This window comes from Oncorhynchus masou, chromosome 23, assembly GCF_036934945.1.
Source record: "Oncorhynchus masou masou isolate Uvic2021 chromosome 23, UVic_Omas_1.1, whole genome shotgun sequence".
Lineage (NCBI taxonomy): Eukaryota > Metazoa > Chordata > Actinopteri > Salmoniformes > Salmonidae > Oncorhynchus > Oncorhynchus masou.
Genome location: NC_088234.1, coordinates 17,258,388 through 17,284,105, shown reverse-complemented (window position 1 = coordinate 17,284,105; position 25,718 = coordinate 17,258,388). Strand labels below are relative to the sequence as shown.

Here is a 25,718-nt window from a genome sequence, read left to right as displayed (position 1 = left end):
CTATAATAAAATAAGGTCAGGGGTTACAATTGTATAAACCTATGATAGAGTTGTAAGAATACAGTGTTTTTTTGTTTTGTTATTGACTAATTCTAGAGATTTTATTAAATATTGGATTTCAAGTAAAAATATATTGCATTTGGGGACAGATTTCAACTATTTGTTTTTGTGTATATAACATTTACCAGAGAGAATAAAGAAATTCAGAACTAATTCAGTTGTTTTGTTTTCATTTGAATAATAACATGTTACATCTTTCACTGTAAATACAAGGGTTTTATTAATTAAATAAAAATTGTAACTACTTAACTCGCTCCAAAATAACTTCACAGAGTCTTCTTTATCACAGAAAAGGCATATGTCATCGAAGACAACAAGTTATTGCAAGAGTGTATTTTGTGCAAGTTAATGTTCAAGTTAATATATTTTACTTTATTTGATATACCAAACTTGGGAGGAAGAAACCAAGCTTTGTTCCTTCCATTCAATTTCAGTACATATGCATTCCAAGAAGAGTTTCCCGCTAGGAGAGTTATTGTTCTTGGAGTGAAATATGTATCTTAAGAATGTATTATTACATTTCTTATCCAGCAGGGAGAAACCTTATAACATAAGTTGTGCATCTATCTTGACATGTTCTCCAAACACAAATGAGATTTAATTAATTGAATAAATCCTGAAGGTTTTTTTTTGTTTTGTTTTTTTGCATATAGTATTACATCATTTCTAATGCATTGGGAAGTTCTATGTTTGTAAAAACTTTCTATAAGAGAGTATATTCCATTCTTTATCAAATAAATCAAGAACAAATATAATATTTATTTCAAACCACTTAGGGAACACCAAAGACTTGTTTTCAACAACAATGTCTTTGTTGTTCCATAAAAGGGCTCTGTGTATGGAGAAGTTGTGGACATAACATAGTTGCCAGGCAAAAGGTACCATATAGATTTAGAGCTAAGCATACATCTTGCTATCCAATTTCCTTTAATGATATTGTTGATATCAATTAAATATAGTACTTCAAGCCCACCATCAAGTCTTTAGTTTGATATTACATACTTCTTAAGTTTGTGTTGTTTATTTTTCCATATAAAGTCTAGGAAAATGTTGTTGATAATCTCTGAGAGAAATTGAGATGTTGACGGACAGAATGATTTTTCGCGATTGCTGACAAACTAATCTCAGGGTTTAACGTTAGTCTCGCGCTGAACTGCGCGTGTGCAGTTGTCAAATCAACGGCACTTCTTCGATATAAAATAGTACTTGACAAAAATGAAAACGTATCAGTTTCACACTTTCACGAGATTGGAGTAAAAATGTGTTCACCTCCTTATGACATTGGCTCTAATCTAAATTGTGCCTTTAGATTTCGAAAAAAATAACAACTAAGGAAGAACTTTTCTCTTCATTCATTGACTTCTCAAACTCTAAACCCCGGCCATTTCAGTTTGGTCAGTTCGCAAGCGTTACCAGAAGTCTTGCGATGTTGCGCCTCTGGGTTTAGAAACTCTGTGGTAACGTGGTCGACCACACGCTCCCGCAAAGTACCTGACAGCATGCACAAACACATGTACGAACGCCATGATAGCAAAGAAGAAGAACATCTACCGTTTCAAGTCGGACACGTTTAATATACATACATACACCTGTTTCAGCTTTTTTTTTTAAACTAACCCAGTGTGAGCTCATGCTTTTCGCTAACAAACTTCAAATGTAATTTCCTCATCTCTTTATGAAAAAGTACTATTGGATAAGGATATTCATTTTGAAGTATACAGCAACCTTATGACTGAGTCATCCGAGCCACATTTTGCTTCACTCCCAACAAGGACCTAACTACCATACTGACTACCAGCATTGTCAACAGTGCTCAGTAACCATTGCACGTATTGTGCGTGCTACCAGATAGCGTTGTGGGTATTTGAAAAATTAGACTTTTATCCTTAATGTAGTGAGTAATTTTGATGTTTTTTCAGAGGAAAAATGACAAAAAGATTTTTTTCAGTGTCTTACTCTATGTGTACTGCTCAGATTTGGTGTTGTCACCATGACTGAAAAGAGTATGCTCGTGGTACAAGACCTGGTGCAAAGGGGTTTATACAGTAACACTATATTTTCAGGGATCTTTTCTATAGTTTTGTAATTGGAAATTGTGTTTATAAATTCAATGGTATCGCTATCCACGATGACGAGATGTGATACTCTTTTCTGAGCGCCAAGCGGGCAGAAGTTGAATAGTTAATTCTTCTGATCACTGCTTTTGATGACGTTCCATGTCTTCTCTGTGGATTTGGAGCAAGTATGATCAGAGGACTAGGGTAGCCTTGTATATTTGAGAAAGTCAAAGAAATGTATTTTTTTTACAAAATATATGAGACTCAAATAAGGTGTAAATCCTACAACAACGCTTGTATAGTATATTCGCAGCTACACAGAGATGTGTCTGCTTAGACTGTAAACTCTCCTTCCAGACTCACATTAGCATCTCCAATACAAAATTAAAGCATCCTTCACTCGTGCTGCCAAACATACCCTCATAAAACGGACTATCCTACCGATCCTTGACTTCGGCGATGTAATTTATAAAATAGCCTCCAACACTTTATTCAGTAAATTGGATGAAGTCTATCACAGTGCCATCCGTTTGGATGTTTTTTTCGCAGCCGATGTGAGTTAGACCTTTAAACCGGTCAGCATTCACTTGGCCGCAGGGCCAGACAGATTACCAGGACCTGTACTGCGAGCATGCGATGACCAACTGGCAAGTGTCTTCACTGACATTTTCAACCTCTCCCTGTCCGAGTCTGTAATATCAACATGTTTTAAGTAGACCTCCAGTCCCTGTGCCCAAGAACAGTAAGGTAACATGCCTAAATGACAACCGACCCATAGAACTCACGTCTGTTGCCCTGAAGTGCTTTGAAAGGCTGGTAATGGCTCACATCAACACCATTATCCCATAAACCCTAGATGCACTCCAATTTGCATACCGCCCTAACAAATCCACAGATGATGCAATCTCTATTTCACTTCACACGGCCCTTTCCCACCTGGACAAAAGGAACACCTATGTGAGAATGCTATTCACTGACTACGGCGCAGCGTTCAACACCAAACACCTCCCTCTGCAACTGGATCCTGGACTTCCTGACGGGCTGTCCCCAGGTGGTAAGGGTAGGTAACAACACATCCGCCACGCTGATCCTCAACACAGGGGCCCCTCAGGAGTGAGTGCTCAGTCCCCTCCTGTACTCCCTGTTCACTCATGACTGCACGGGCCAGGCACAACTCCAACAACATCATTAAGTTTGCCGATGACATGCATTGGGTGGTTGATCTGCTTCTTTTCTGTGGGGGGGGGGGGGAATATGTGCTCTTTTCGATGGATGGATCCCGGACTCTTCGTGGCTATGGGATCTGGGGGGTCGGGGGTGGTCTGCCGGGCATTGGGATGTCAACCCAACTCAGGATGAGGAGGGCTTTTAGCGGGTGGAATAGCTGGGACCAATTGGAGGTTTACTTAGTAGCAATGCAAATATCATGGTACAGCTATATAGACACTCAATCATCATGTTACTTTTTGATGATACGTTTACAAACATATATTTTGATAAATAGAGTTGAAACTTGTGTCTCATTATGGTAAGTGGTGAAATAAGAACAGCCAGTTATAATTGTAATGGCTTAGCAGATAATAAGAAAAGACGATCAGTATTTACCTGGCGAAAAGAGAAGGAATATAATATTTATTGTTTACAGGAAACTCATTCAACAATTTTAGATGAAGTTTTGTGGAAAAGGGACTGGGGTGGGGACAAAATATATTTTGAACATGGGCAAAGAAATTCAAAAGGGGAGATGATATTAGTTAACAGTAATTTTGATCCAAATGTGCAAATTGGCTGAATAGATCAGCAAGGTAGATGGATTATTTTAAATATGTTATTGGGCAATAAACAGATATGGCTTATTAACCTATATGGTCCAAATAATGATGATCCAAGCTTCTTTGAAAATATATTTAAGAATTTATCAACTCTACAAGCAACACTAGACTCGTAAAGGAAATAACACTACAAACGATCACCCTCGGGCACTAAGGAAATCATGAATGTCTTGGATATATTGGAGATAGTGGATATATGGAGACTTAAATACCCTGACCTTGTAAGAGATACATGGCGGAGGCTTAATCATGCTAGTCGTCTTGATTACTTTCTTATGTCATTCTCTCTGGCACCAAAACTTAAAAAGGGGTTGACAGGGGACAGAATGCGGTCAGATCATCACATAATTGGCATATATATTACTCTTACAGAATTTCCACGTGGGCGAGGATATTGGAAATGTAATCAAATCCTACGTCATGACAACTTGCATATAACTTGGAGAGAAGAACTTATAACTGACTTTTTCGACATAACATAGGTACAGCAAATCTCCTTATTGTATGGGACACTTTTAAATGTGCCAATAGACGCCATGCAGTTCAGTACTCTTCTATAAAACAAAAGCAATTTAGATCAAAATAGTCCATATTAACAAAGGAAATGAATAACTCTACCTACATGTAGTGATCACCTCAATTACGTCCACTAACCACCATTGGCTCTGTACGCTATTGTTATATTACTGCTGCTCTTTAATTACTTGTTCCTTTAATTTGTTATTCGTATTTTTTAAACTGCCTTGTTGGTTAGTGGCTTGTAAGTAAGCATTTCACTGTACGGTTGTAATCGACGCATGTGACTAATACTATTGGATTTGATCTATTGAGCAAAAGAGGCGACATTTTACGCCACCTGCCAAGTACACCCGCTAGACCAGAAGCGGTTCAACTCGTGCATGTGTTGCCCTGCTCTCGCTTACGGACTGGAGTCTGGAGAAGTATTCAGGACGGCTTTCTTTTCGTTTTCAAACGCATCGGCAGGCGAACTGCGTATCCTTGACTCAGTGATTGACGTGAGGAGAAGTTTAGAATTTGTGTTAGGATCGACAGCAGCATTAGGTTTTCATTCCGACTAGGGCAAGGATTCTACATTCACCACCGGACCAAGACAGAGGATTTAAACATGTAAACTGCATTTAAAAATGTAGAAAACGCCTGCTGGCAGACGACTGGTCCAAAACGGCACTATTCATCCCAAGCCGTGAGACAGTACTTTTTGTCCGAAATGGAAATGTTTTATCGGAAAGCCTTGATGATCTGTGCTGAACTCACCCTATCCGTTAAAACATGAAACATTAAATTATGTTTAATATTGCTACAGATAGGGGAACGTCCAGGTCGTTCTCTAATAATTTTGAGGATTTTGATTCCATACGCAGGGTGCTTCTATACAGGTCAGTATATTGATACATGCTGTGCTTCGGCAACGACGAAGAGAGTTGATATGAAAATGTCTAGTAAACTATTTGCACTTTCTTTGTGTTTCTTCTCGCATTCATTGCACTTTTGTTTGACTGTTGTTGCTTTGTCCAAAGTCCAAAGCACTCTGAATGCCATATGGGATTTCAAAGGGGATTTAAAGATCTGGTGAAGTTCGTGAGGATGGGGGGGGGGCGATCTTAACATAATTGGTGCTCTTGCCCATCTATTCAGCGGGAGATAGCTTGTTAAAATGTCGCAATATTTTTGATTTAGCTGCGTGTGTGATTTTATTAGATACTTTGCACATTTGAGATACATTTGTATCTCATATTTCCAGAGCGTTTCAGACAAATGTTTCGCTTAGTTTAGGCATAGTCAAGAAGAGTTTAACCGTACTTTACATTTTTGTTACTATTAACGTTGTTACACTGAAACATTTCGGGGCGGCAGGGTAGCCTAGTGGTTAGTGTTGGACTAGTAACCGGAAGGTTGCGAGTTCAAACCCCCAAGCTGACAAGGTACAAATCTGTCGTTCTGCCCCTGAACAGGCAGTTAACCCACTGTTCCCAGGCCGTCATTGAAAATAAGAATGTGTTCTTAACTGACTTGCCAGGTTAAATAAAGGTAAAATTAAAAAAAAAACACTGAAACATTTATTCAGTCAACCACTTTTTATTGCACGCCTGTTGACTGTTTCAACCCTGCTGACGGAAAGCTTCCATGTTGTCAGGGAAACGTGAACATCAGCCAACCACACTGAGACAATTTGCATCACGTGGCATAGTTGAAGAGCCCGTATGCAGACAACATGGCGATAGACTGCCGATGCTCACAAAGTAGAAAGTAGCTCAAACGTATTAGCTTTAAGTTTAGAGTTATGACCGGTATCATCTTGTCGAACACATTTAACGAATGGAATTATGACTACTAAAGATTATAGCAGGACGCTCGAGCCCCATGCAGCTGCGTGTAGGCACCCGAGAAGGGAGGGCGACGACAGGGAGGAACTGCATGACAACGGGAATGATAGTGAATCAACATCATCAAGTTACAGTCAGTCCGACTACTCCGAGTAAGATAACCCTGTACATTATTGTTTCTTGCTTCCAAAAAGAAACCCTATTTTTGAGAGGGCTATGGTATTGAAGGGCTGCCTGACTGTTTGCAAAATACAAATCATATCAAATTTTATTGGTCACATACGCATGGTTAGCAGATGTTAATGCAAATGTAGCGAAATGCTTGTGCTTCTAGTTCAGACAGTGCAGTAATATCTTACAAGTAATCTAACAATTCCCCAACAACTACATAATACACACAAATCTAAAGGGGTGAATGTTTTGTTGACATTGAGTGAGATGTTATTTTCCTGACACCACACTCCGAGTGCCCTCACCTCCTCCCTGTAGGCTGTCTCGTCGTTGTTGGTAATCAAGCCCACTACTGTTGCGTCGTCTGCAAACTTGATGATTGAGTTGGATGCACAGTCATGGGTGAACAGGGAGCACAGGAGGGGACTGAGCACGCACCCTTGTGGGGCCCCAGTGTTGAGGATCAGCGAAGTGGAGATGTTGTTTCCTACCTTCACCACCTGGGGGCGACACATCAGAAAGTCCAGGAACCAATTGCACAGGGTGGGGTTGAAACCCAGGACCCCCAGCTTGATGATGAGCTTGGAGGGTACTGTGGTGTTGAATGCTGAGCTATAGTCAAAGAACAGCATTCTTACATAGGTATTGCTCTTGTCCAGATGGGACAGGGTAGGGTGCAGTGTGTTGGTGATTGCGTCGTCTGTGGACCTGTTGGGGCGGTATGCAAACTGAAGTGGGTCTAGGGTAGCCGGTAAGGTGGAGGTGATAGGATCCTTGACTAGTCTCTCAAAGCACTTCATGATGACAGAAGTGATGGCTTACTGGCTACGGGGCGGTAGTCATTTAGTTCCGTTATCATTGCTATCTCAAGAACAGAATCAATGGTGGCCATCTTGAAGCATGTGGGGACTGCAGACTGGGATAGGGAGCAATTGAATATGTCAGTAAATACACCAACCAGCTGGTCTGCGCATGCTCTTAGGACGCGGCTAGGGATGCCGTCTGGGCCCTTGCGAGTGTTAACACATTTAAATGTTTTACTCACATTAGCCACGGAGAAGGAGAAGGGGGGGGGCAGTCTTTGTTTGCAACCTCAGCTGTCTAGCTGTCTAGTCATCTTCATCAGTTGCCACCTCAACTTTATAACTTGACAACCGAGGCAGCTCACTGGAAGCGACTTGGCAGGTGAAGCAGGATGCACACTGACTGTAAAGTGGTCTAGAGGTGGCTTACTGGCTACTATTATTCTTCACCAATGTGTGGATGGCTTTGCAGTGTCAACATCTGTTTCATTAAGCTCATGGCATGCATTTTTATAATAAAGCAAGGTAGGCCTATGCTATGTTCACCTAACAAAGTCTGTGTAGTATATGGATTCTATGAGATTAATTTAAAAGTTTATCATTTATTACATTTCTATAGCGCTTTTCATAGAATCTCAAAGTGCTTCAAGAGCAAAAAACAAACAAGCAATATATCCTGACAGATCAATCAATAGAGGCCAATTCTTTGAAAGCTGCATGGTTGATGATGGTGATGGAGTCTGCTGATGATCTTGTAGCTACTGGACTTCTCTTCCACTCTGTGTAGCAGACACTTGGCTGATGCTTCATCAGGTCTGGGCGCCAGAAAGATCACCACTCACAGTTCAGAATAGTAGCCAGTCGTCCTCACTACGTGCCCTCTGCCTTAGCACTGCTGTAGTCCTCTTTCTTAGGCTTCAAGCGACTCTTTCAAACAAAGCTAGCCAAGCCAAAACGTGTTAACCTGTCAGTCAATATGGAAATCCGTGGCTCAAAAACAGCAGAGACTGTATATATACAATAAAAACTCTTATGTTATCAAAAACAAAAGAGCTGATTCAAATTCTATAATTAAAAACACCTAAAATATAACTAAATATGTAGCTACACATTTACAGGAGATCTGTGCTTAGGCTGCTTTTAGGGCGCCATGGCAACTATGTTTAAATGTTGTGTTCACCGTATCCAAAGAACCTCTCAGAGTATGAGTACTGATGTAGGATCAGTTTAGCCTTTTAGATCATCATGAATGACACTATATGGACTGGTTGGGACCTGATCCTAGATTAGTACTCCTACTCTGAGATGTTTTGAGGATAAGGGACCAGAGCTCTATCTGCACTGCAGCACTGGTATGAACAGATAGGATAGCAGAGATAGTTATCTGGCCATGTCACCTTTCAAAGAAGGTCGTCATCTGTACTCAATTAATGTAGAACTCAACTGTAAGCCATGGAATGCGTCCAAATGGCACCCTTTTCCCTAGAATCCTATGTGCCCTGATTAAATGGAGTGGACTATGTAGTGAATAGAGTGCCATTGGGGACGCAGTCGTGGTATTGAAACAGAAGAGATGGATGCAAAAGTAAAAGGAATCATAAGTGTAGTTGCACTATTCTGGGCCTAGTATACTACTCTCCTCCTCTTTTTCTATCAAAGTTTGATAGAACTCAAAATGTATTCCAATTTGGAAACTTAACCTTCATAAATAATTATATGCTATTTACCATCCTTAGTGAATTTATGGATGTGTTTTCCAAGAGTCTACCACAGAGGCAGCGCAGCTTCATTTAGAGGGAGACCGACCGGCAGAAAAAAATGCCTGGCTGAATTTTTTAGGTTTTCTTTTTGCCGAGTTAGGGCATTTTCTCTCTCGGGGCGGTGATGTGGGTTTCCCTTTTCCTTGTCTCTGCCTGTCTCAAAAAAAAATGCAATTTCTAGTCTTTCTCCAGGCGTGTTGTTTTCTTTCTCCCCCAAATGCCACACGATAAATTAGAACAGAAATGCACTCCCCTGGGAATGAGTGAGAGAGAATATTAGGGGATAATAAAACGTCTTGTAAATGTAGTTGTTTTGAAGTATTATTAAGTTAAAACAACAATGTATGTCATACAACTTTACACCTGTAGCCTACATGGTGGTTGTCCTCTTGCAAATGTGCCTTTCAGTCATCGCTCTCTCCTTGACTGGAGTTCTACACTGACCCAGAACATAATACAAGATGGGCTATCAGACTTTCTGGCTGTTTGACAGAGTTTCACTTGTTACACTGTAGTGTAATTGTGTTACTAACCCATTTGAATAGCATCATACAAGACTCCTGTTTTAGATGGGGATTGAAGTCGACAAGGGCTAATCTGTCATATTGTGATGAAAGCCAATGTGCTCTAAATTGATTAGAATATATGCACATTTAATCCTCAAGTGAGCCTTACGCTTCTACACTGTAGTTCTTAACCTGACAGTCCCTATCAGATGGGTTCACTGGGCAGGCAAACCATCACTTTTGACTCTGCTCTCAAACAGTTTCACTCAGTCTATGCTTTTTGTCTGTTCATTCCCAGCGACCTAGAGCCAGAATGGCTGGACGACGTCCAGAAGAACGGCGAGCTCTTCTACCTGGAGCTGAGCGAGGGCGAGGAGGAGGCGGCATTAGCTCAGGCCGCCGCCAATAATGGCCTCCCCACCAATCACGTGCACTTCAGTGAGAAGGAGGCGGAGATCATCAGCGAGGAGTGCAGGAAGCATTCTGATGGCACTCCAACCAAAGGAGAGCCCAAGCTGAAAAGACTTGCCAGGATCCTACGGAGGAAGAGGCGGCCATCCCAGCGGAGTGGGCCCGACGGAGGAGCCAAAGACTCGTCATCGCTTCCGACGTCCATCTTGAAAAACCAGGCGGGGCAGAGGGCGGGGCTGGTGGTCCAGCAGCAGCATCTGAAAGAGGTGTGTGTCTACCTGAACCCCAAACGGCTGGGCAGCTGCTCACCTCCTCCCCCGGAGAGAGGGGGTCTACTGGAGGCTCTGCTGGGGGTGGTGCATCGCCCGTCCTGTGACCAGGGAGACCCTGCAGGGGGGAGAGGGGAGAGGATCACTGTCCACGGCCTGGTGCCCAACAGCCCCGCCATCAAGTGTACACAGATACTGATCGGTGAGTGTTCAAAACCTCACTGTGGGGATGTCCGAAATGGTACCCTATTCCCTATATAGCCAAATGATTTTGACCATAATCGACCTGGTCAAAAGTAGTGCTCTTTAAAGGGAATAAGGGTGCCATTTCAGACTCACCTAATGTGCCTGTCATATACACATTGCCAGACTTTTGGATGGGCACTGGCAGAAATCCCAGAAAGACTGCAAGACATTTTTTATTGACATGATATTAAGTACTTATAAAGTTGTTTTACAGCAAACTGTTTCTTATGTTTGTGGAGACTGACGTCGACACAGTTGCTTTGGGCAGACCAAGGAATGCAAAGAAACTCCACATGAGTTAGTGTTTAAAGCCATGCCTTTCATGTAGCCTACCACTCCATGCTAAAACAATTAGCCTAGACTCGTTAAATACCTGAAATAATTGAGGTGAAGTCTTTGTTAAGGAGATAAGAATGGATAGAGGTCTGCACAGGGGCAGGTGAAACTCCTTGATATACAAAAAGAAACAACAGCACGTTTGGCTCGTTTTATATCCGTGGACTATATCTCCAGACTGTGCTCCTCCACTAAAACCATACTATTTGGAAAACAGATGACACAATACTTTTTCGCCGTAACAACCAAAGTTGTTAGGAATTTGACTTGCAGCTCATTAAAAACAGTGAAGCTCATTAAAAACAGGGCCGAAAAGATACACGCATACATACAGTTGAAGTCGGAAGTTTACATACACCTTAGCCAAATACATTTAAACTCAGTTTTTACAAATTCCTAGTAAAAATTCCCTGTCTTTGGTCATTTAGGATCACCACTTTATTTTAAGAATGAATGTGAAATGTCAGAATAATAGAACAGAGAAGGATTTTTTTCAACATTTCTTTCTTTCATCACATTCCCAGTGGGTCAGAAGTTTACATACACTCAATTATTATTTGGTAGCATTGCGTTTAAATTGTTTAACTTCTTGGCGCACCCATCCCGTTAGTGGGATAATTCATTTTCCCGTTAGCGGTTGTTCATTTTCATTGCAGAGCGCCAAATTCAAATGAAATTACTACAAATATTTAATTTTCATGAAATCACAAGTGCAATATAGCAAAACACAGCTTAGCTTGTTGTTAATCCACCTGGCATGTCAGATTTCCCAAAAAAGTTTCGGTGAAAGCTATCCAAACGTTTATGTTAGGACATCTCTCTCAGCAGACAAAACATTACAAACAGCTAGCAGCAAAGTAGATTGGTCACGAAAGTCAGAAAAGCAATAAAATGAATCGCTTACCTTTGATGATCTTCGGATGTTTGCACTCACGAGACTCCCAGTTACGAAAATTCCAAATAGTATCCGTAACTTTTTCAATCGGAGTGAGAGACAAAATGTCTGCTCCAAGCTGCTCACGCGTGCAAAACTCTGCTGGCACCTAGCCATCCAGTGACGCGATGTGATCTTTCTCGCTCATTTTTCAGAATAAAAGCCTGAACCTATGTCTAAAGCCTGTTCACACCATGTGGAAGCCATCGGAAAAGGAAGCTGGTTGATATCCCTTTAAATGCAGGGAAGGCATGCAATGGAACAGAGAGGTTTCAGGAAAAACAGCACTTCCTGGTTGGATTTTCATCAGGTTTTCGCATGCAATATCAGTTCCCTTATACTCACAGAAACTTTAGAGTGTTTTATATCCTAATCTGACAATTATATGCATATTCTAGATTCTGGGCCTGAGAAATAGGCAGTTTCACTTGGGTACGTTTTTCATCTAAACATCAAAATACTGCCCCCTACACTCAAGAGGTTAACTTGGATCAAATGTTTTGGGTAGCCTTTCACAAGCTTCCAACAATAAGTTGGGTGAATTTTGGCCCATTCCTCCTGACAGAGCTGGTGTGACTGAGTCAGGTTTGTAGGCCTCCTTGCCCACAAACGTTGTGTCTGTTCTGCCCACACATTTTGTATAGGATTGAAGTCAGGGCTTTGTGATGGCCACTCTGGCCACTTTGTTGTCCTTAAGCCATTTTTCCACAACTTGGGAAGTATGCTTGGGGTCATTGTCCATTTTGAAGACCCATTTGTGACCAAGCTTTAACTTCCTGACTGATGTCTTGAGAAGTTGCTTCAATATATCCACATGATTTTCCTTTCTCATGATGCCACCTATTTTGTGAAGTGCACCAGTCCCTCCTCCAGCAAAGCACCTCCACAACATGATGCTGCCACCCTGTGAATCACAAATGGGATGGTATTGGTCATTATGGCCAAACTGTTGTATTTTTGTTTCATCAGACCAGAGGACATTTCTCCAAAATGTACGATCTTTGTCCCCATGTGCAGTTGCAAACCTGGCTTTTTTGCAGTTGCAAACCTGGCAGTCAGGCTTTTTTATGGTAGTTTTGGAGCAGTGGCTTCTTCCTTGCTGAGCGGCCTTTCAGGTTATGTCGATATAGGACTCTTTTTACTGGAGCTACTTTCATACCTGTTTCCTCCAGAATCTTCACAAGGTCCTTTGGTGTTGTTCTGGGATTGATTTGGACTTTTCGCACCAAAGTACGTTCACCTCTAGGAGACAGAACGCGTCTCCTTCCTGAGTGGGATGACGGCAGTGTGTTAGCATGGTATTTATACTTGCGTACTGTTGTTTGTACAGATGAATGTGGTACCTTCAGGCATTTGGAAATTGCTCCCAAGGATGAACCAGACTTGTGGAGGTCTACAATTTGTTTTCTGATGTCTTGGCTGATTTCTTTTATTTTTCCCATGATATCATGCAAAGAGGCACTGAGTTTGAAGTTAGGCCTTGAAATACATCCACAGGTACACCTCCAATTGACTCAAATGATGTCAATTAGCCTATTAGAAGCTTCTAAAGCCATGGCATAATTTCCAAGCTGTTTAAAGGCACAGTCAACTTAGTGTATGTAAACTTCTGACCCACTGGAATTGTGATACAGTGAATTACAAGTGAAATAATCTATCCCTAAACAGTTGTTGGAAAAATTACTTGTTATGCACAAAATAGATGTCTTAACCGACTTGCCAAAAATATAGTTTGTTAACAATACATTTGTGGCGTGGTTTAAAATGAGTTTTAATGACTCCAACCTAAGTGTATGTAAACTCCCGACTTCAACGGTACATTCATTTGCTTAGCCTACAGTACAGACTCGATAGAGTGCGTTTGCAGAAATATCACTATTGACGCTTGTTTTTTGCTATCTACGTTAATATCTATCTATTACTGTCTATGCTGCTGTTATGCATTGACTTCCTTTTCCTCCTCCTCAGGTGATGACCTAGTGGCAGTGGACGATGTGGATGTTACCACAGAGAACATTGAGAGGGTTCTGTCCTGCATTCCTGGGCCTACACAGGTGTGTGTGTGTTTCCAAGACCACCCACCCCACTCATTACTGCCATATTAACAGAACAGTAGTTAGAGGGAAGTATGCGCTGTTGTGTGTTGTGTTTGAGGTAAGTGTACTATTAGCTGTAATGCTGCTTCCACAATGCGAAAATATGCCAAAGACCTCCAACAGATTAGATGTTGTTTGTTGAGCCCTATTCACATGATTTGACCTCCATGATCATGTATCTTTCTCAGCTCTTGGTTTTCTTCATGAAAAGACCACATAAAACATACACGACTCTGTGCGCCAAATGGCACCCGGCGCCGATCAAAAGTATTGCCCTATGTAGGGATTAGGGTGCAATTTGGGACGTAGCCTCTGAAACAGCAACAGCAGCCAAAGAAAGGGAAGTCCTCCACATGAACTCAATTACAGACAAACTCCTTTTTTCGAACCAACACGTCTGCTCTGCTCAAAAGTGTTAGAAGCTGGTTTCTACACACTCATGGCAGGCAGGTGCACACAAGGCAGACACACACACTAAGACGCAAGGTAGACACACATACACAGACACACAAGGCAGACTAAGACTGTGTGTCAGGATCATTCCACTGCCCCACACTTTAAAAGTGAGGGCTAGGATGTTAGCATAAACCCAATGGATGCTATACTGTAGCTCTGACCAGTCACACATTCATAAGGCTAGAATGCCTTGAGTTGGCCTGATTCAGAGCTGAGATAAGTGAGCTAAATCATTAATTGACCTCAATGAGAGACGTGCTTGAAATTTCAAGATAGTGTGTGATCTGAAGTACGAATAACAGATACTTATCTTGCTTTGCACAATGAATCAATGAACCAAACCAAGCTAAGTGTACAGTGCCTTCAGAAAGTATTCACACCCTTGGACTTTTTCACATTTTGTTGTGTCACAGTCTAAGTTTTTAATTAATTAAATAGAGATGTTGTGTCACTGCCCTACATCAGAATCACATTATTCAATAAATAAATGAACCAAACCCAGCTAAGTGTACAGTGCCTTCAGAAAGTATTCACAACCTTTGACTTTCTCCAGATTTTGTTGTGCTACAGCCTGAGTTTAAAATATTGTGGTAAACCGTGGGGTGTTGGGTTGAGCGGGCAGAGATTGACATAAGGACGGGGAGGTTTTAGTCCGCAAAAACAACTTTACTAAGACAGAAAATAAACATAACAAAGAAAATCACTTAAGTTTGGCTCGGTCCTTCTCCCCGTTCTCTGTCGCGGTGTGCCACCGTGCTCCTTTTATTTGGCCTCCACGGCTGGTTGGCACTTTCCTCTAATTACCTCCACTTAGAGCTGTCCGTGTCGGGGTGCCCAGCTCCCATATTCCCAGCAGAGGGAGCCAACTTCGCCTCACGTACCTCCCCTCTATTACCATCCCCCGGAGTAGACCTCCGTTCATCGCACCATCTGGGGTAGTTGTACCTTTAAGTCTGTGGGGAGAAGCTATTGTGGCAAAATTAGTAGTACCCTGCTAAACCTCAGGAATGACTTCACCTGCCTCTTGGTTCGGGGGACTGGCCATCCCCTAATAGCAACGGTTTTTTTCTTGGGGTTTCACATTTCCCCTCCCGATCTGATAGCCCAGGTACTCCACCTCGGCATAGCCCAGCTTGCACTTGAGGGGTTCGCGGTCAGACCTGCACCACTTAGCGCATCCACCACGGCCTGTAACCAACAAAGATGCGACTCCCAACTGTCACTGTGCACAATTATGTCGTCCAGATAAGCAGCGGCGTACTCACTGTGCGGCCACAGGACGCGGTCCATGAGTCACTGAAAGGTCGCTGGTGCCCTGTGGAGCCCGAAAGGCAGAACCCGGTAGTGGTATAGCCCCCCACTGCCAGTGGCACCTGCCAGTACCCCTTCGTCAGGTCCAAGGTGCTGACGTATCTCACCATCCCCAAGCGGTCGTTCAGTTCGTCCACACGGGGCATGGGGTAGACATCGAACTTACTGACCTTGATCAGGCTCCGGAAGTCATTACAGAAGCGGACGGTTCCGTACGGTTTCGGAACCAGCACTATGGGGCTAGACGACTCACTGTGTGACTCCTCCAGTACCCCCATTTCTAGCATTGTCGCCACTTCCCGCTGGACCGCCACCCTCTGGGTTTCCGGTATCTGGTATGGCCGTTTACGCACTTTTTCTCCTGTACGGGTGTTGATATGATGTTCCACGAGATCCGTACGCCCCGGCACCTCGGGGAACACGGACGTACTCCGCTGGACCAACTCTCTGAGCTCTTGTCGTTGGGTCGGGCTGAGGTCTTCCCCCATTGCAACTTCGACCGAGGGCGGGCCCTGCTGTGGCCGGATCCATGTTACGCACAGCGTGCGTGCCATTTCTTCAGTAAATTCACATAGTAAAGCTGGAGGGATTTTCTCCGCCCCGGTTGGTGGACCTTATATTTGACGTCGCCAACCCGCTCAACGATGTCGTAGGGCCCATGCCATGAAGCCAGGAATTTACTCTCTGTTGTAGGGATCAGCATCAAGACTTTCTCACCTGGTTGGAATTCTCGTGGTTGGGCTCCCCGGTTGTAGACATGCTCCTGGGCATATTGCGCCTGGGCCATGTGCTCTCTCACCACTGGCCAAATCGCCGTCATCCTCTCCCTCATCTTCTCCACATGTTCTACTATGCTGCGAAGGGGGGAGTCAGCTGCTCTTCCCAGACCTCCTTGGCTAGGTCCAGCAGCCCTAGGGGCCGACGACCATACAGGAGCTCAAAGGGGGAGAACCCTGTGGATGCTTGGGGTACGTCGCGCACTGAAAACATTTGGTGGGGCAGCAGCTAGTCCCAGTTCCTCCCTTCTCTCTCGACGACCTTCTAGGCATCTGTTTTGGGGTTTTGTTGAAGCGTTCCACCAGCCTGTTGTGGGCTGGATGGTACACACTGGTACTCACTTGTTTTATTCGTAACAGATTGCAGACATCTTTCATCACCCAAGACATGAACGCGGTGCCCTGGTCCGTCAGGATTTCCTGCGGAATACCCACCCGGCTAAATAAATGGAAGAGCCCCCATGCGATACCTTTTGCTGCCGCCGTGCGTAGCGGGATTGCCTCAGGATACCGCAATCCACGATGACCAGGATGTATTGGTGTCCCCTCATGGTCTTCACCAACAGACCCACCAGATTCATTTCCACCCGCTTGAATGGCACTCCTATAACGGGAAAGGAAACCAAGGGGTTTCAATAATGCATCCTCGGAGCTGTGATCTGGCACTCCAGGCAACTACAGCAGTAGTCCTCCACGGTGTGCTTGACTCCGGGCCAGTGGAACTTGTTCCCGATCCGCTCCCTGGTTTTCTCCATCCCCAGGTGTGGCCGAAGCAGGTGGGTGAGGGCAAGCTGCAACACAGTCCTAACATACTGGCTGGTATGAGTAACAAGTCTTGTCTCCCCGTTATGCTTTACTACCTGATACAATAAATTATGCTTGATTGCGAAGTGGGGGTAGCGCCAATCACTTATCCCAGGTAACGGTACGCCATCCACCGCAATCACCTGGCCCCTAGCGTTCTGGAGATTGGGGTCTTCTAACTGGGCCGTCCCAAACTGCCTCAAGGATTCTAGTGTCGGGAGGTCCGTCTAGGGCCTCCACCTCCATAAAGGGTAGTCTGAGATCTTCCTCGAATGGTGGCTCGCTTGCCGGAGTGGGGTCGTCTCCGTCCTCTGGGTCCGACTCGGGCCCAGTGGACACCTCTTGTGGCGGGGGTTGGGTTGCACAAGCCACCGTCCTTTTTCATTTTTTCACACCACCCGTGCTCGCCTCCACAGGTTCTGGAAGAGAGGGCAGTCTCGACCGAGGAGAATGGACACAGGTAGGTTAGGGACAGCTCCCTAACGCACATCGGGCACTCCCCCCTTGGGGTGGTTATCCTCCTTGGGTACCTCTTCATGTCCCTTTGTACACAAGACACCGTCACCTCCTCATCCCCCGGTTTCTCCTTCCCCTCTCGTGTGAGCCACTGCGGGTGGGCCAGGGTCACCATGCTGCCGGAGTCCAGCAGAGTGCTGGTGTCGATGCCATCAATTCGTACAGGAACCATCGGAGTGGCCATCTCGGTGTGCGCCCAACAGGAGGTGACGTAACTCGCCATCTGGGTTACCCCAGAGCTGGGGGATGCGGAGGGCATGGCCTCCTCCCTGCCGGGACAGCTCCACGCCCCAGCTCACCGCGTCTCCTCTCCGCACGGGCCTCTCAGCAGGTCCTGGGTGTTCTGGTGAATTTCCACCGTGGTCTGCAATTCCTCCAGGCTCTGGGGGTCCTGCATGCTCACCGTCTTCGTCATCTCTTATGGCAGGTTCTGAAGGTATTTATCCAGGACGAGCTTGTTGAGCATCTGGAGGGACGGTACTTTAGTCAGTAGCCAGCCATTGGTCAGGCGCACCAGGTCGCTCATCTGAGCACAGGGGGAAAGGGTGGGGTCAAAGGCCCAGCCGTGAACCAGTTGTGCACGGTGTGCGAGATTGAACCCATAATGGCTCAATATCTCCCGTTTGAGTCCCTCATAATTTGTGGCCTGGTCAGTCTTCAAATCAAAGTAGGCCTTCTGGGCCCTCCCAGAGAGGTAGGGTGCCAACAGGCTGGCCCACTTGGGCTGGGGCCAATCTTCCCGCTGTGCCGTCCTCTCGAAGGTGCACAAATATGACTCCATGTCATCTTCCTCCCTTAATGGAACCAGGAACTGATTTGGGCCAGACTCCTGAGCCCTCCCAACCTTCAACTGGGCTACCTCCGCTACCAGTCTGCGGTTTTGTTGGTGCTGCTCCTCCAGCGCTTGCTCCTGGAGAGCCTGTTGCTTCTGCTGGCTGAGGATGAACTGAGCAACCAGCTCCTCCATGGTAATCTCCGTACTCTCGACCCCACGGCACCCAAAGCTACTGAGATACCCGCATTCTCCACCATATGTTGTAAACTGTTGGGTTGAGTGGGCAGAGATTGACACAGAGACGGGGAGGTTTTAGTCCGCAAAAACAACTTTACTAAGACAGAAAATAAACATAACAAAGAAAATCACTTAGGTTTGGCTCGGCCCTTCTCCCTGTTCTCTGTCGCGGTGTGCCACCGTGCTCCTTTTATTTGGCCTCCACGGCTGGTTGGCACTTTCCTCTAATTACCTCCACTTAGAGCTGTCCGTGTCGGGGTGCCAAGCTCCCATATTCCCAGCAGAGGGAGCCAACGTCGCCTCACGTACCTCCCCTCTATTACCATCCCCCGGGGTAGACCTCCTGGGATACCACAATATATTAAAACAAGATTTTGTGTCACTGGTCTACACACAATACCCAATAATGTAAAAGTTGAATTATATTTTTTGAAATGTTAACAAATTATTTAAATATTAAAGCTGAAATGTATTCAGTCAATAAGTATTCAACCCCTTTTGTTATGGCAAGCCTAAATAAGTTCAGGAGTAAAAATGTGCTTAACAAGTTACATAACAAGTTGCATGGACTCATTCTGTGTGCAATAATCGTGTTTAACATGATTTTTGAATGACAAAAAAAAGCAGACATTGAACATCCCTTTGAGCATGGTTAAGTTATTAATTCCACTTTTAAGATGATGTCTCTATTACACCCAGTCACTACAAGGATACAGGCGTCCTTCCTAACTCAGTAGCCGGAGAGGAAGGAAACCGTTCAGGGATTTGACCATGAGGCCAATGGTGACTTTAACTTCTTATGGTATAGGGGACGCTTGCATCCCACTTGGCCAAAAGCCAGGGAAAATGCAGCGCGGCAAATTCAAATAAATTTATATAAAAATCTAACTTTCATTAAATCATACATGTAAGATACTAAATTAAAGCTACACTCGTAGCTACACTCGAGCTACACTCATACACAACAGTAAACAAAGAGGGTAGCATATTTCAACCCTGCAGGCGCTACACAAAACACAGAAATAAAATATAAAACATGCCTTACCTTTGACGAGCTTCTTTTGTTGGCACTCCAATATGTCCCATGAACATCATAATTGGTCCTTTTGTTCGATTAATTCCGTCCATATATACAAAATATCCATTTATTTGGCGCGTTTGATCCAGAAAAAAAACAGCTTTCAAATTGTGCAACGTCACTACAGAATATTTCAAAAGTTGCCTGTAAACTTTGCCAAAACATTTCAAACTACTTTTGTAATACAACTTTAGGTATTTTTAAACGTTAATAATCGATCAAATTGAAGACAGGTCTATCTGTGTTCAATACAGGAAGACAACAAACCAAGCTACTTTTCAAGTCTTGCGCAACTCTCAACAGTGTTACGCAGTTCCTAGATGGCCGTACTTCTTCATTGCACAAATGAATAACCTCAACCAAATTCCAAAGGCTGGTGACATCCAGTGGAAGCGGTAGGAACTGAGAACAAGTTCCTAAGAAATATTGTTTCCCAATGAGAACACAGTGAACAGAGAGAAACCTAAGAAAAAAAATACTTCTCAACGGTTAGTCCTCAGGGTTTTGCCTGCTACATAAGTTCTGTTATACTCACAGACATGATTCAAACAGTTTTAGAAACTTCAGTGTTTTCTATCCAAATATCCTAATAATATGCATATCTTATATTCTTGGCATGAGTAGCAGGAAGTTGAAATTGGGCACGCTATTTATCCAAAAGTGAAAATGCTGCCCCCTATAACTTAAGAAGTTAAAACAGAGTTTAATGGCTGTGATAGGAGAATACAGAGGATGGATCAACAACATTGTAGTCAGCCCACAATATTAACTTAAATGACAGAGTGAAAAGAAGGACGCATGTACAGAATAGAAAACGTTCCAAAACATGAATCCTGTTTGCAATAAGGCACTAAAGCAAACCTGCAAAAAATGTGGCAAAGAAATTCACTTTATGTCCTGAATACAAAGTGTTATGTTTGGGGCAAATCCAACACAACACTGAGTACCACTATTCATATTTTCAAGCATGGCGGAGGCTGCATCAAGTTATGGGTATGCTTGTCATCGGCAAGGACTAGGGAGTTTTTTTGGGATGAAAAGAAATGGAATACAGCTAAGCACAGGCAAAATCTCAGAGGGAAACCAGGTTCAGTCTGCTTTTCAACAGACACTGGGAGACAAATTCACCTTTCAGCAAGACATTAACCTGAAACACAAGGCCAAATATACACTAGAGTTGCTTACCAAGACGACATTGAATGTACCTGAGTAGCCTAGTTACAGTTTTGACTTAAATCGGCTTGAAAATCTATGGTAAGACTTGAAAATGGCTGTCTATTAATGAGCAACAACCAACTTGACAGAGCTTGAAGAATACATACATTTTTTTATGTGAAAATATTGTACAATCCAGGTCTGCAAAGACTTTCCCAGAAAGACTCAGCTGTAAATACTGCCAAAGGTGATGCTAGCATGTATTGACTCAGGTGGTTGATTACTTATCTAATCAAGCTATGTTAGTGTTTTATTTTTTATAAATTATAACATTTAAGAAAATGATCTTCCACTTTGTCATTACAGAGTATTTTGTGTTTATTGTTGACAAAAAAAGGACAATTAAATCAATTTTAATCCCACCTTGTAACACAACAAAATGTGGAAAAAGTCTAGGGGTGTGAATACTTGCTGAAGGCACTGTATCTATAATCTCTGTGTGTGACTGTTTTAGGAGGTTTATGTTTGTCCGTATTTAATTTGCTCCCTTGATCAAAGATGTCTTTAAGTCTCTTAAATCCATTGTAGGAGGAATGGTTGAGTGGAATGGCGCTCACCACTGAGCACAGACATCTTCTCCCATTCCATTTGGATTCGATCGGCTGTCAAAACCTATATAGTAGGTAACAATCTCCACCTTTTTACATGAGGAAAACTATCCAATTCTGAGATATGGTGCTTTGATCGCCATACAGGAAACTGCTCAAGCTTTTTGCTCATTCGTCTCCTCACACGGTCAAAACAGGGCCTCGAAGGAGGAATTTGTAAATGACAGTGTGTCTGGGGAGTGATGGCATTTGCAACGAGAGAGGGAGACAGAGACAGAGGTAGAGGTAGAGGTAGTTGTTTGGGATAACCACAGGAAAACAACCATTACGCTGTGGTCACTGAGAGACCAGCTGATTAGAATACTCGGCCAGATAGCAAATTACACTGTAGAGAAGAGAGGAGAAGAAGATAATAGATGAGAGGAGAAGAGAAGAGTGGAGAAAAAACAACAAGGCCTCTCGTCGGTCCGTCGTGGCTTAGGACGGAGCTACTGTAGAACTGGCATACTCCGAGGAAACTTAAACTTTGGTGGTGGTTCTCTCTGTGTGCGTATGTGTGTTTTTCTGTGAGTGTGGCTACACGCGCGGCTGGCCAGCTGTATGTATGTTGGCACTTTTGCGTGTGTGAACGTCCGCCCTCCCAGGTAGAGCATGGTAGACAGTAGCTATTACATGGGCGTAGCAGCAGTTTGTATAAAGGTTTGGACCACCATGCCCTCTGCCTACCCTCATAGTAAAGTATTACTGATGATACTATACTCTCTCTATCAATTCAATTACATTCAAAGGGCTTTATTGGCATGGGAAACATGTGTTTACATTGCCACAGCAAGTGAAATAGACAATAAACAAAAGGGAAATAAACAAGGGAAATATACAATCAAAAATGAATAGTAAACATTACTCACAAAAGTTTCAAAAGAATAGAGACATTTCAAATGTTATTGTTATGTACAGTGTTATTATTGGCTATGTACAGTGTTGTAACAATGTGCAAATACAGTGCCTTCGGGAAGTATTCAGACACCATTACTTTTGCCACAATTTGTTACATTATTCTAAAATTGAATAACAAAAAAAAATCCTCATCAATCTACACACAATACCCCATAATGGCAAAGTGAAAACAGGTTTTTAGAATTTTTGCAAATGTATTCAAACTAAAAATCAGATTCCTTATTTACATAAGTATTCAGACCCCTTGCTATAAGACTCAAATTTGAGCTCAGGAGCATCCTGTTTCCATTGATCATCCAGATCTGGGGAAGGGTGCTCAAGAACACAGTGGCCTCCATAATTTTTAATTGGAAGAAGTTTGGAACCACCAAGTCTCTTCCTGGAGCTGGCCGCCCAGCCAAACTGAGCGGGAGAAGAGCCTTGGTCAGGGAGGTGACCAAGAATCTGATGGTCACTCTAACAGAGCTTTAGAGTTCCTCTGTGGAGATGGGATAACCTTCCAGAAGGACAACCATCTCTGCAGCACTCCACCAGTCAGGCCTTTATGTTAGTGGCCAAACGGAAGCCACTCCTCTGTAAAAGACACATGACAGCCTGCTTGGAGTTTGCCAAAAGGCACCTAAAGACTCTCAGATCATGAGAAACAAGATTCTCTGGTCTTATGAAACTCCAGATTAAACTCTTTGTCCTGAATGCCAAGCGTTACATCTTTTAGGAAACCTGGCACCATCCCTACGGTGAAGCATGATGTTGGCAGCATCATGCTGTGGGGGTGTTTTTCAGGGGCAGGGACTGGGGGACTAGTCAGGATCGAGGCAAAGATGAATGGAGTAAAGTACAGAGAGATCCTTGATGAAAACCTGCTCCAGAGTGCTCGGAACCTCAGACTGAGGCATAGGTTCACCTTTCTACAGGACAATAACGCTAAGCACACAGCCAAGATGATGCAGGAGTGGCTTCAGGACAAGTCTCTGAATGTCCTTCAGTGGCCCAGCCAGAGCCCGGACTTGAACCCGATTGAACATCTCTGGAGAGACCTGGAAATAGCTGTGCAGCAATGTTTCCCAGCCAACCTGACAAATCTTAAGAGGATCTGCAGAGAACAATGGGAGAAACTCCCCAAATACAGATGTGACAAGCTTGTAGCATCATACCCAAGAAGACTCAATGCTGTAATCACTGCCAAAGGTGCTTCAACAAAGTACTGAGTAAAGGGTCTGAATACTTATGTGAATTTGATTTTTCCGTATTTATTTTAAATATATTAGCAAAAAAATGTAAAACCTGTTTTTGCTTTGTCATTTTGGGGTATTGTGTGTACAGTCGTGGCCAAAAGTTGAGAATGACACAAATATACATTTTCACAAAGTTTGCTGCTTCAGTGTCTTTATATATTGTTGTCAAATGTTACTATGGAATACTGAAGTATAATTACAAGCATTTCATAAGTGTGAGGCTTTTATTGACAATTGCATGAAGTTGATGCAAAGAGTCAATATTTGCAGTGTTGACCCTTCTTTTTCAAGACCTCCGCAATCCGCCCTGGCATTTAACTTCTGTGCCACATCCTGACTGATGGCAGCCCATTTTTATATAATGAATGCTTGGAGCTTGTCAGAATTTGTGGGTTTTTGTTTGTCCACCCGCCTCTTGAGGATTGACCACAAGTTCTCATTGGGATTAAGGTCTGGGGAGTTTCCTGTCCATGGACCCAAAATATTGATGTTTTGTTCCCCGAGCTACTTAGTTATCACTTTTGCCTTATGGCAAGGTGCTCCATCATGCTGGAAAAGGCATTGTTCGTCACAACTATTCCTGGATGGTTGGGAGAAGTTGCTCTCGGGGATGTGTTGGTACCATTCTTTATTCATATACTGTGTTCTTAGGCAAAATTGTGAGTGAGCCCATTCCCTTGGCTGAGAAGCAACCCCACACATGAATAGTCTCAGGATGCTTTACTGTTGGCATGACACAGGACTGATGATAGCGCTCACCTTGTCTTCTCCGGACAAGATTTTTTCCAGGACTTTACCCCAGTCCTCAGCAGTCCAATCCCTGTACCTTTTGCAGAATATCAGTCTGTCCCTGATGTTTTTCCTGAAGAGAAGTGGCTTCTTTGCTGCCCTTCTTGACACCAGGCCATCTTCCAAAAGTCTTCGCCTCACTGTGCGTGCAGATGCACTCACACCTGCCCGCTCTCATTTTTGAGAAAGCTCTGTACTGGTGGTGCCCCGATCCCGCAGCTGAATCAACTTTAGGAGATGTCCTGGTGCTTGCTGGACTTTCTTGGGCGCCCTGAAGCCTTCTTCACAACAATTGAACCGCTGTCCTTGAAGTTCTTGATGATCCAATAAGTGGTTGATTTAGGTGCAATCTTACTGGCAGCAATATCCTTGCCTGTGAAGCCCTTTTTGTGCAAAGCAATGATGACGGCATGTGTTTCCTTGCAGGTAACCATGGGTAACAGAGAAAGAGCAATGATTCCAAGCACCACCCTCCTTTTGAAGCTTCCAGTCTCGTATTCAAACTCAATCAGCATGACCGAGTGATCTCCAGCCTTGTCCTCGTCAACACTCACACCTGTGTTAACGAGAGAATCACTGACATGATGTCAACTGGTCCTTTTGTGGCAGGGCTGAAATGTAGTGGAAATGTTTTTTGGGGATTCAGTTCATTTGCATGGCAAAGAGGGACTTTGCAATTAATTGCAATTCATCTGATCACGCTTTATAACATTCTGGAGTATATGCAAATTGCCATCATACAAACTGAGGCAGCTGACTTTGAAAATTAATATTTGTGTCATTTTGAAAACTTTTGGCCATGACTGTTTTAACGATTTAAAACATTTTTGGAATAAGGCTATATCATAACAAAATGTGGAAAAAGTCAAGGTGACTGAATCTGTAGTTTAAGTATGAAAGAGAATAAATAAACAGATAAATGTATTTTTTATTTAAAATGCTGTTTGTGCTCCACTTGTTTCTTGTGGCACAGGTCATACATCTTGCTGCTGTGGTGGCACACTGTGGTATTTCACCTAATAGATATGGGAGTTGATCAAAATGTGATTCTTTGTGAGTGTGTGTAATCTGAGGGAAATATGTGTGTCTATTATAGTCATACATTTGGCAGGTGGTTGGAAACTGCGGTTCGGTTTCCACCTTGTTTTGTGGGCAGTGGCCATATAGCCTGTCTTCTCTTGAGAGCCGGATCTGC

The 25,718-nt window shown here is 43.4% G+C and overlaps 1 protein-coding gene and 1 non-coding gene across 5 annotated transcripts in view; both read left to right on the top strand.

Moving 5' to 3' along the window:
• The first annotated feature begins 2,107 nt into the window (after window positions 1–2,107).
• On the top strand, window positions 2,108–2,316 carry LOC135511258 (small nucleolar RNA U3). Its single transcript, XR_010451223.1, has one exon. It is a non-coding gene; the product is annotated as a small nucleolar RNA U3 (small nucleolar RNA).
• A 2,672-nt stretch (window positions 2,317–4,988) lies between these two features.
• The window catches only part of LOC135510465 (protein inturned-like), a 43,463-nt gene continuing 22,733 nt past the window's right edge, over window positions 4,989–25,718 (top strand). For 2 of the 4 annotated variants that reach the window (XM_064931420.1, XM_064931419.1), the window contains exons 1-3: window positions 4,989–5,346; window positions 9,833–10,416; window positions 13,699–13,784. In XM_064931420.1, coding sequence (XP_064787492.1) covers window positions 5,255–5,346; window positions 9,833–10,416; window positions 13,699–13,784 — 762 coding nt within the window. In that variant the 5' untranslated portion in view covers window positions 4,989–5,254. Of the gene's footprint in view, window positions 5,347–6,177; window positions 6,447–9,832; window positions 10,417–13,698; window positions 13,785–25,718 lie in introns of those variants that run through there. The other 2 variants (XM_064931418.1, XM_064931417.1) reach the window with 1 other exon arrangement.